The sequence below is a fragment of the Vipera ursinii genome (assembly GCF_947247035.1).
Source record: "Vipera ursinii genome assembly, chromosome: 1".
NCBI lineage: Eukaryota > Metazoa > Chordata > Lepidosauria > Squamata > Viperidae > Vipera > Vipera ursinii.
In genome coordinates this window covers 224,511,630-224,523,656 of record NC_139512.1, presented here as the reverse complement: position 1 = coordinate 224,523,656, position 12,027 = coordinate 224,511,630, and the positions used below count along the sequence as shown (strand labels likewise).

Sequence of the window (12,027 nt, the reverse complement as noted above, 5' to 3'; positions counted from 1 at the left end):
GGTTTTTCTTGCGGTTCCTGCCTGCTTGTTGGAAGAGGGGTTGGTTTCTCCTTGGGAGCATAACAAGGACTCACATAGGCTGGGACAGAACATTAACAACTGTAGTGATTCACTTAACAACTCTGGCAAGAAAGGTTGTAAAATGGGACAAAACTCACTTAAGTGTCTCAGAAATTTGGGACTCAATTATAGTCATACGTTGAGGACTACCTGTACTGATATAAAATATATACATGTCAATCTCATAACAAATCCTTAAGATGTTTTCTGAATACAAGTAGTCTTCAACGTACAACCACAATTGGGCCCAAAATTTGTGTTATTAAGTGAGACATTTGTTAAGTGAATTTTGCCCATTTTACAACATTTTTTGTCAGAGTTGTTAAGTGAATTACTACGGTTGTTAAATTAGTAACAAGGTTACTAAGTGAATCTGGCTTCCCCACTGACTTTGCTTGTCAGAATGTTGTGAAAGGGATCACATGACCCTGGGGCAGAGTTAGTGGCCAAGTGTCTGAATTTTGATCACGTGATGATGGGGATGCTACAATGGTCATAAATGTGAAAAATAGCCATAAGTCATTATTTTCAGTCCTTCGGGAGAAGGGCGGTATACAAATCAAATTATTAAATTAAATTAAATTAATTATAACTGAATGGTTACTAAATGAACTGTTGTTTTAAGTCGAGGACTACGTGTATTAACATTAAAAAAATAATAATGTAAAGATCTTCGTAAGCCTTTCAAGCCCGTCTATATTCACATTGTGAAGCACATTCACAAATAATAAACGGCTGCTACTTACTTGGCTTGGCATTGGTAACCATGATCTCAGAAGATGACTGCAAAGGGAACCTGCAGTTCTCTCCTTGACCATCATTACTTCCATACTCTATGACGTCGACATGCCCAAGTGGCACACTCCATTTTAATAAGTACCTCTGGCCACTCACGACACCACTACTTTCATGGGAAGAGCTGAAACAAGGCCACAAAAATGATGAAAAGAGGTCATTTTTTTCTTATATTTTCAGACTTTTTTTAAAAAAAATGTTCTCATACATAAATCTCCCTGGTGTATAACTTTTGGTTCTAATTCTGCAAGTACTTCCCAAAGAAAAAGTCCCAATGGAACAAAATTGGATTTAGAGATGCTGCTACCTTATTTTTTGTCTGGCATTAACAAAAACCACAAGGTAAATTGCAGATGTCATCAAGATTTTTCTCACTTTTAAAACAAAAGCAAACTGAACTGTAAATGTTTTACTAAATTACTTCTTTGGTTAATGAGCAAAACTTTCCAGGGGGAAAAAACACACCAGGGGATTTATTTCTAAATGAAATACAAAATGTTATCATCCAAAAGGAAAAGGCCCCATTTAATTCCCATTGCTCCACAGGACACTGCATTTTGAGGAAACACCTTGTGTAACTGCTCCAAGATCTTGAATGCAGATGCAAAGCATAAAAACACCAAAATATGTCTCTCTGTGTGTGATATTTCCAGAACATATAAACCATGCAAAGAAGTGAGAATAAAGTATTAATTGAGTGGGTTAAAAAGAGAAGCAGAAAATTTTCCAAAAATCCAAGAGGAGCAAACAGCAAAAGGAGAACTGGACTAAATAATATTAATTAATATTATTAATTAGTCATTAATAGTATGACTAATAACGGCTCATTATGTTTATCAAAAGCTTTTTTAAAACATATCTAAAAACATTTTCATTTATCAACAAGAATACAAAACAGAAAAACAAACATCCAATGCTAACAATAGGGGGAAAAAGAAAAACAGCACTAGCAATAGCACTCAGACTTATATACCGCTTCACAGTGCTTTACAGCCCCCAACAATCTGGGTCCTCATTTCATCGACCTCGGAATGATGGAAGGCTGAGCTGGTCAGGATCGAACTCCTCGCAGTGACCAGAGAATTAGCATGCAATACTGCATTTTAACCACTGCACCACAGCTTTTGTACACAAAAAAACCTGTCTGTTAAATACCCCAAATGTCAGATATATCTAACATTGAACAAAGAATCCATCCTGGCTGGATATTATCTATCTTATTATCTATCTATCTATCTATCTATCTATCTATCTATCTATCTATCTATCCATCCATCCAACAGCCCCCAACAATCTGGGTCCTCATTTCATCGACCTCAGAATGATGGAAGGCTGAGCTGGTCAGGATCGAACTCCTCGCAGTGACCAGAGAATTAGCATGCAATACTGCATTTTAACCACTGCACCACAGCTTTTGTACACAAAAAAACCTGTCTGTTAAATACCCCAAATGTCAGATATATCTAACATTGAACAAAGAATCCATCCTGGCTGGATATTATCTATCTTATTATCTATCTATCTATCTATCTATCTATCTATCTATCTATCTATCTATCCATCCATCCACCCACCCACCCATCCATTCATCCATCCCCACCTTGAATTTTACCCTGGCAAGGCCTGCTTACTTGGAACATATTCAGTTGCCATAGGAATGCTGTTGGATAAGAGCTTCTGTGTAGCAAGAGATCTACATTTGCAGATATATGCCACCCACGTAATTACATGAGACTATGAAATTTAGAACAAGGCACTGCACAGCAGGGATGCAAAATGCAGCAGATATGTAAGACTGTTACAGGATCCTGTCTGTAGGGAGAGCGCTTTCAAACCTACCACAGTGTATTTACATGCATTATATGTGAGAGTTTGAACTCAGAACTGTGGATTTTTAAACTTGTGCTTTTCTCATAATGGCATAGACGAGGGGGTCTCCACACTCTTCAGTTCATCCATCCCTTCATGAAGTTTCAAACTGTTCATTAACTCCCAAGCACTTATTATATGAAAATAATATAATAAATACTACTTTAACTAATAGTGTAATGAATAACAATAACAACCATCTTCTCCTGGTTACATCTACCCGACCTACCAGAGAGGGTAGGTAAGGAATGTGGTGGATCTTCTCTCCAAAGAAGGTACATCTACTGGGACCAAGAAGGGCCTCCTCTGGGGTGGCTCCCTCCCTGTGGAACACAATCCCCACAGAAATAAAATTGCCTCCTGAAGACCTGGTTTTGCTCAGAGTAAGACAGAGCCCAGTGGCTTATTTGATTGACTGTTGTCACCAGAGAGATCAGGGTAATTGTTTTTTATTGCTTTATATTAGGTTTTATCTTTGTAAGCCACCTGGTATCATTGACACTACGTTGGGCAGCCATATAAATTTTCTTAAATAAAATAAAAATGAACAACAAACTTCTTGGATAGTCCTATCAATCCTTGTGGTTAAATACTGACCACTTTAGGAGACTGTGTCGACATAGACCTTATTTCTATAATCTTGCTTCTATAAAAGCAATAGCACTTACGTACTACTCCATAGTGCTCTACAGCACACTCTGAGAGCTTTACAGAGCCACTCTATTGTCCTCAGCAATCTGAGTCCTCATTTTACCAGCCTTGGAAAGATGGATGTCCGAGTAAACCTTGAGCTGGTCTTGATTGAATTCTTGGCTGTGGGCAGAGTCAGCTTGCAATACTCCATACTAACCACTGCGCCACCATGGCTCATTTTAATACTTTAAATAAAGTGGTATTTATATCTGTGAGGATTTTGAGTGCAAAACAAATGCTTGAAAAGTTCATTTAGAAGGATGTGATCTAACAGGCTTTTTGTTCTTTTACTTCCTTCCCTACAAGCGTACACTGTGCATTTCCCTTCTTGAAGAAAAATGAAGAGAAAGAAATCCATAAAGATGCACACATATTGTAGCAGTGCAAAAAGTAGCAAGCTGACCGGCAAAATATTTCACTGACATTAATCTCACAATTCTAGAGTTGGAAGAGTTTATTGTTTACAAAAGGACTTTTAAATGAAAAGCCTAGATACAGTCACCTCTGGGGGGTTTTTGTTTTTTTTTGGAGGTAACAGTTTTTAAGAAGTATAGCGTCAATCTCCTCTAATTCTAGATATTCCAGATTACTTTCTGAAATGCAAATTTTTGCCATCAATAAGTACTGGAAATTTTGGATCTTATCTCATCAGGGCCTTCTACTCTTGCATGACTGGCAAATTTCATTTGTGTGGACAACTGGGAATTTGGCATTTTTCTTACTTTTCCTTAAGTTAAGAAATTAAGTAATAAAAAGCTTCTAGTTCTTAAATTATCTCTAACACATCTCGCTGTCTCTACATCAGTTTTATTTAATCAAGATCCATCCCATTCTGATCCTTATACCATCTTCTTTAGCACTGTTGTTCAATTTGCTAGTATGCTGAATATTTGTTCATTAGTAAATGTAATGATGTGGAGGATTGAAGTTGGTTGCAGTAACAATATTACTTAGGACAAAAAAAGGAAATATAATTCAGCCTAGATTACCCTAATACCATTAGACAAGAGAAGCAGGGGACGTTAAGGATCCCCTCTCTTAAGGAAGTCCATCTACTACCATAGGACCAAGAAGAAGGGGCTTCTCCACCATGGCTCCCTCCCTGTGGAACATCAACCCTACAGAAATACGGAGGTCCTCACTTTGACACTCTTTCAAAAGGCTCTGTAGAGATGGTGTTGTCAGCAGGCCTGGTGACCTTAGGGTCACGTGGATCCCATCAGGTGGGTGGTTTGACTGTTGTCATGGGGAGAGGAGTATGAGGGTTTATTGGCTTTTTTACTGGGGTTTTACGTATTTCTGTAAGTTGCCTGAAATCACTGTGGGTTGGACAGCCGTGTGAGTTTTCTTAATAAAAAAAATATCTTCATTCCTTTCAATCCTTGTTTCCATGAGGTCCATGCATCCCTTTATATATTATTTTTGTTCCTTTAATTTAAAATCTTTATTTGGGGAAGGAGTGGAAAGAGCTAATCATTCAGTTATAACTTTTCAAACTTTGATCTCAAAAGTTATTAGATTTGTTGGCCGCTCTCTCATCTATCTATGTAAATATCCTACATATATATACAGTATTGCATTTTTATCCTACACTGCAGCTTTGCCCAAAGCCAAAGAGATGAACGTGGGATTTTTTGCTTACAATACAATGAATGTTCTCTGCCACTAAGTAAGAGCCCTGAATTATAATCCATGGTATATATGTAACCAAAAACCATGTAAAATGGACTCGTAGTAGTACACCAAAAAAAACTTTCCTAGTTCATGTGTCTTATCTCTTATGCTTTAGCAATTATTTTATAGTGTGTGAATAGAATCTTACCGAATATGCACAGTAGCACACATGAGTACATCGTTTAGCATAAAAAGACGTCGTTCTTTGGTTTTCATGATCTCCCCTTTGTCTGTATAAACAGTTTCTAACATATCATCAGTTCGGATGAGGTACCGGTTGCCACTGCTGAGTAACTAAATAATACGAAAAGATTTCATAACATAGTATTTTTACATCTGAACATATTCTGCTTTAAAATATATGAATCAGTTTCATGAGTCCATAGAATTTTGTTATGTAATAAAATTCTTCCTTTACAATTTTGTATCTGTAGCATCATGATAATCAGGTATCAATCAATTAATCCTTCATTTCAGTCATGGATCAACATAAAATACAAACAAAGAAAAAAAAATACACCCATTTCAATAATAACTGTGACACTTATAAGAGATAAAAGTTAAGTAAAAGCCTGATTGCTAATTTAATACTATAATATTAAAAAAGTAAAATCTGTCTAGATAAATTCGTAATGTTAAGAGTAGTACTACAGACTAAAGGGGGAGGGTCTGAGGGCCCACAAAACAATGTAAAAACAGATGAATATTAAAACAAATAAAAGAGGAATTCTCAGTTGGTTTACTGATACCCTGTACCAGTGGTGGGATTCAGTTGGTTCGCACCAATTTGGCAGAACCGGGGGCTAATTTTTTGTTGCCCAGGCCCAGAACGGACTTCCAGAAGCGGCATCCGCACAGATAACCGGTTGTTCACATATTTGAATCCCACCAGTGCCCTGTGCCCTTAATTATCTGTATGCAAATTTTAATTGCCACCAGGCAAAATCAGGCAACATTGTATGTAATGAATGGTTCCTTATCTGAGAAGATAAAATCAAGAAGAAAACTTTCATCATGACCTATAACAATAAAGGTAGAATTATAGTTTCTCAACTACATATATAATAGGGGCACTATAAAAACACAGATGTGGTGATCTCAATAGCCTTTGTGATGTGGTGATCTCAATAGCCTTTGTGCTACATGGACAAGTTCACATAAATATGGGGACTCTGGTTAATAGCAATAGCAATAGCACTTATATACTGCTTCATAGTTTTACAACACTCTAAGCAGTTTACAGAGTTAGCATATTGCCCCAAACACTCTGGGTCCTCATTTTATCAACCTCGGAAGGATGGAAGACTGAATCAACCTTGAGCCAGTGAGGATCGAACTCCTGGCAGTAGGAAGAGTTTGCCTGCAATACTGCACTTTAACCACTGCACCACCATAGTTCTTAAACCTCCTATTAAGAACTAAGGAGGGTCAAATAGCAAACCTAGCTTTGTTGTTACGCAGGGGAGGTTAATTATTATTATTATTATTATTATTATTATTATTATTATTATTATTATTATTATTATTATTATTATTATTATTATTATTAATTTTATTTGTATACCGCCCTTCTCCCAAAGGACTCAGGGTGGTGAACAGGGCAGTACATATTAAAAGGCAAAATACAAAAATTAAAAGAGATTAAACAAATGCCCACAGCTCTTACAATAAGTTAAAACACATTAAAAATAAAACCCAACCCCATCCCATCAGGCCAGGCCAGCTTGTTTGAAGAGATAAGTCTTTAGATCGCGCCGGAAGGAGTGCAGGTCGGGCGCCATCCGGAGCTCAACCGGAAGACGGTTCCATAAATCTGGCGCGCCCACAGAGAACGCCCTCCCCCTGGGGGCCACCAGTCGGCATTCTTTGACCGGTGGCACCCTGAGGAGGCCTTCTCTGTGGGAGTGTACTGGGCGGAGGGAAGTTGATGCCGGCCGCAGGTGCTCCCCAAGGTATTCCGGACCCATGCCATGTAGGGCTTTGTAGGTCAATACCGGCACCTTGAGTCTCACCCGGAAGACAACTGGAAGCCAATGCAGCTCGCGGAGCAGAGGTGTAACATGGGAGTATCGGGAAACTCCCAGCACAACTCTCGCGGCTGCATTCTGTACCAGTTGGAGCCTCCAAGTGGTCTTCAAGGGCAGCCCCATGTAGAGAGCGTTGCAGTAGTCCAAATGAGAAGTCACGAGCGCATGAGTGACTGTACGTAAGGCATCCCGGTCTAAATAGGGCTGCAACTGGCGCACCAGGCAAACCTGGGCGAAGGCCCCCCTAGTCACAGCTAGTATATGGTCTTCTAAAGAAAGCTGTGAATCTAGGAGGACTCCCAAGTTGCGAGCCCTATCTAATATATACAACTATCTGCCTAGTTTTTGCCTTGAATAAATTATGTGAGCTCCTTTACGGGCTGGAATGTGGCTGACCTCATTCTGGCATTACATCTAGGGCTCTTTCTCAAACAATTCTTTTATCCTGAGTGTACCCCACAAGAAACTATAGCTCAAGTTGTCTAGAATGGCTTGTTGCCCCCAAAATTGTAACTGATTAGTCAGGACTAATGGGATGGCTTCTGATGGGAAAAAAACTGACATACAACTTTACTCTCTGCATTCAATAAATTGGTTATGATTCAAGAAAACCTGCAAATAAATTGGTTAGTCTTCAGAATGTCAATGGCGATGGTGTAAGAAGGACACTCAGAGCCTTGCACATTTATCCAATGAATACAGCCTTCATCACACATCCTCCTATATTGGCTCCCCCCACTTGGGATAGAAAATCAAATTCAGTACTATCAACATGGCGGCAATTAATGTCCATGAAACAAATGGGATGTACAGTATTTGTATAAAATACATATTAGGAATAATTATTTAAGAAAGCCTAAAAATTTTAGAATCCATCGGAACTGGCAGAGCTGGCATGCTCTAGGTTTCTTTATTATACACTGTCATTCAGTGGGACATACGACTTATGCCTTCTCTGTCACCATGTCCTGCACCAGAGAGCAGGATTCCTCAGAGATCTGGATGGCTCTGATCCTATTGGCCTTTCACAAGACATTAAAGAACAAGATGCTTGCCCAGACATTTGGGTCAAAGGTAGGCCTGGTCCCTTTTTTTGACTGTTTGGTTTACTAATTGGAGGGAAAAGGATTTTCCACCCCAGCATGTGTCACCGTATGGTTTGTATATTGATTTCATGAACTATGTTATTTTGGGTTTCAGAGTCACCTTTGTGAGCTATGCAGTTGCACACATATTTCAAACAAACATTCTTAACAAGAGAAATAAGGGAAAAACAAGAAGTGCAATTTTCCAAACCTTGTTCAGGTAACGCTCATTCATGGCTTTGGCTATTTGTTTTATTTCACAGCGCTGATCTGCATCTCTTTTCCTTTCATTTAATTTCTCTGCCAGCGTTTCAAGTTCTGTGAGAGCCATCTGTAGAGGCAGCCTGTCTGGGTGGCCTTTAGTTGTGTTCTTCAACATATCCTGGACATAACAAAAAGGGGGAAAAAAGTTTGTCATGCTCTGACCCAGCTAATTCAGCTTATTTTTCTTGACTAGAAAAAGGAAGTCATTTAAACATATCTGTCGGACAGCTACCCTTTCCAAAGCTACAGATTCAATCTTTCTTAGGCTTTGTCTGCTATGTCAAGTGAGGTACACTTACCTAATTTTAGAAAGCACCTTACAATCCAGTTACAAATTCTCTGGGCAATTGGTTCCAACATCAAACTGCTCATAAGAACTTATTTTTTTTCCCTAAGGCTCACATGAAATTTGCCCTCTTGTAACATTATGCCACAGCACTGAGAAAGAATAAGTCTTCATCCTCTTTTGTACAGGTAGTCCTCGACTTGCAACCTTTCATTTAGTGACCAAAGTTACAACGGCACTGAAAAAAGTAACTTATGCCCATTTTTCACCCTTATGACTGGTGCAGCATTCCCATGGTCACATGTTCAGAATTTGGACGCTTGGCAACTGGCATGTATTTCTGATGGTTGTAGTGTCCCGGGGTCATGTGATCACCTTTTTGTGACCTCCTGACAGGCAAAGTCAATGGGGAAGCCAGATTCACTTAACAGCCATGTTACTAACTTAAAACAACTGCGGTGATTCACTTAATAATTGTGGCAAGAAAACAGGGCAAAACTCATTTAACTGTCTCGCTTAGCAACAGAAATTTTGGGCTCAATTGTGGCTGTAGGACGAGGAATACCTGTATGACATTCTTTCAAGTCATTTGAAGGATATGATCATATCTCTTTCCCCACAAGCTTAAAAATATCTAGTTAATAAAGCAGAATGTTTGTAGCTCAGGACTGAAATGAGGGGTCCTTGCTGCTCTCCAAGCTTGGTTGTTTTCTTGCAGACATTTCATTGCCCAAACTAGACAACATCACAGCACTGATGATGTTACCTAGTTTGGGCAATGAAATGTCTGCAAGAAAACAGCCAACCAAGAACATCTGCAAGAAAACAACCAAGCTCAGGAAGCAGTATGGACCCTTCAGATATCTAACTTTTTCAATCTTTCTTTGAAAGATTTAGTTTCCCAATATTCCTCATTTCTTTTTTCTGACCAAACAAGAATAAATGGAAGGATTATTTCCCATAATTTGGAATTAACTGAGCTTGATGCAGCCTAATGCTTCATTTGCCTTTTTTATAGCCATATTACACTGCCAGCTTACATATATTCACTTAATTATCATGTCATCCATACTTAATCAGCTTGCTCATCAACATGTCACGGAATACTTTGTAAAATGATTCACTGCAATCAAGGTACTTTATGTTTACAACAGTCCATTAAGGAATTGCCCAGTCAAATCACAAGAAAAGAATAGTCTGACAAGCTTTGATCTTGGCAAATCCGTGTCTTATTCCATATTCATTTCAAGGAGCTAGCAAATCCGTTTATTATCTGTTTTAGGATCTTCCCAGGTACTGCATCAGATCCTTTCCCCCCCTCATTTTGGAATGATATGGACAAAATTTGCCCTTCTCCTGTAGACTGCCACTTCATTGGTTATATAATATTTTTCAAAATGAGAATCTAGGGGTTTGGACAGACTAACCAACTAATTCACTCACTCACTCAAGTCCTTCATTACCAAAGAATGCACTCTAACTGGTTCTGCAGTTTTAAACTCACTTGAAAATATTCCTTGACCACATTTCTATTACTCTAAGGATTCAACTCTGCACCTTCAATCTGCCCTTCACAATTTCCTGATGACACTTTGGTGTAACTGCCAAGAAATAAACAATTTTAGGGCTCCTTTAATAATAATAGTAATCAACTTAGTAATAGCAATCTTTATAGTTATACTACAGATATGTTTCATCAAAAGGATGTTACTCCGAAAGCCAGAAAAAGTAGAAGACCAAAGGACTGACATTTTATATTCTTTGCTCAACAGAGTCTGACATAATCTGGCAAGTACACTTCACGGTACTGGAATTTAACATGATCAATATAAATATGTACCGTAGTTTCTGGCGTATAAGACTACTTTTTAACCCATGAAAATCTTCTCAAAAGTCAGGGGTCATCTTATACGCCGGGTGCTGAAAATTTAGGGACAGGGCTGGCAGGAAAACCTGGAGCGGATCTCCCATTTAGTCTGCGCAGGGAAAGCGGGACCAATTGGAGAAGAAGCTGCAGTCTGTGATTTTTTACAGGCTGGGGTCTGGACGTCTTTCCTTCTAAAGTTGAAGAGCAGCTGTAGTATATGCCAACTTGAAAAGCAGATGGGGGAGGCAGCGGCCAGAGCAGCGGCTTAGCTCTAAGGACACATTTGACTCAGGAACTGGGCGGGCTGGCTGGAAAACCTGGAGCGGATCTCCCATTTGGTCTTTTTTTTTTAAAATCCCATTTATATCCTGCCCTTTTCCGAAGACTCAGGGTGGCTTACAATTTAAAGCACAAATCAATGTGCTTAGCAATAGCCTTCATTCTGTGTATATGCCTGTTTATGAGGGCTTTCACCACCCCCCAAGCAGCATTATTACAAAGCCAGCTTATTGCCCCCAACAATCTGGGTCCTCATTTTACCTACCTTGGAAGGATGGAAAGCTGAGTCAACCTTGAGCCTGGTGGGATGCGAACCTGCACTAATTGCAGGCAGCTGGTGTTATTTAAGGTTCTGTGCAGGGAAAGCTTTAGAGTGAATTAGGAAAAGTGAAAAAGTGAATTAGGAAAATAGGGAACGGTTGCTGGAATTGGGTATGTGTAGCTTAACGAAGAGAAGGGTGAGGGGTGACATGATAGCAGTGATCCAATATCTCAGGGACTGCCACAAAGCAGAGGGAGCCAAGCTATTCTCCAAAGCACCTGAAAGCAGGACAAGAAGCAATGGATGGAAACTAGTCAAGGAGAGAAGCAACCTAGAACTAAGGAGAAACTTCCTGACAGTTAGAACAATTAACCAGTGGAACAACCTGCCTCCAGAAGTGGTGAATGCTCCAACACTGGAAGTTTTTAAGAATAGACTGGACAGCCATTTGTCTGAAATGGTATAGGGTTTCCTGCCTTAGCAGGGGGTTGGACTAGATGACCTCCAAGGTCCCCTCCAACTTCTTCTTCTTCTTCTTCTTCTTCTTCTTCTTCTTCTTCTTCTTCTTCTTCTTATTATTATTATTATTATTATTATTATTATTATTATTATTATTATTATTATTATTATTATAGTTTAATCCACTTGCACTGTTTTATGTTTACATGTTTGATGACAAACAGCCTTATGTTTATAAGTGACAGTTTTCCTACTAAGCACCTGCATGTCATAAGCATTTGAATTAAAATTACCATATTAAAATCAAATCTGATGTTTTTTAATTTTTATTTGGTGTGCGTTGGAAGAGGGGTAGTCTTATACGGCGAGTATAGCCCAAACCCTATAATTTAACAGGAAATGTAGGG

The 12,027-nt window shown here is 38.9% G+C and overlaps 1 protein-coding gene across 1 annotated transcript in view; it reads right to left on the bottom strand.

Annotated features, from left to right (window-relative positions):
* Positions 1-12,027, bottom strand: part of ARHGEF10 (Rho guanine nucleotide exchange factor 10) — a gene marked incomplete at its 5' end in the record, with an annotated part of 99,254 nt that overhangs the window by 54,155 nt on the left and 33,072 nt on the right. Inside the window, 3 exons of the mRNA XM_083350007.1 lie at positions 807-979; positions 5,240-5,385; positions 8,415-8,585. Of these exons, the coding sequence (XP_083206133.1) occupies positions 807-979; positions 5,240-5,385; positions 8,415-8,585 (490 nt within the window). The remainder of the gene's footprint in view (positions 1-806; positions 980-5,239; positions 5,386-8,414; positions 8,586-12,027) is intronic.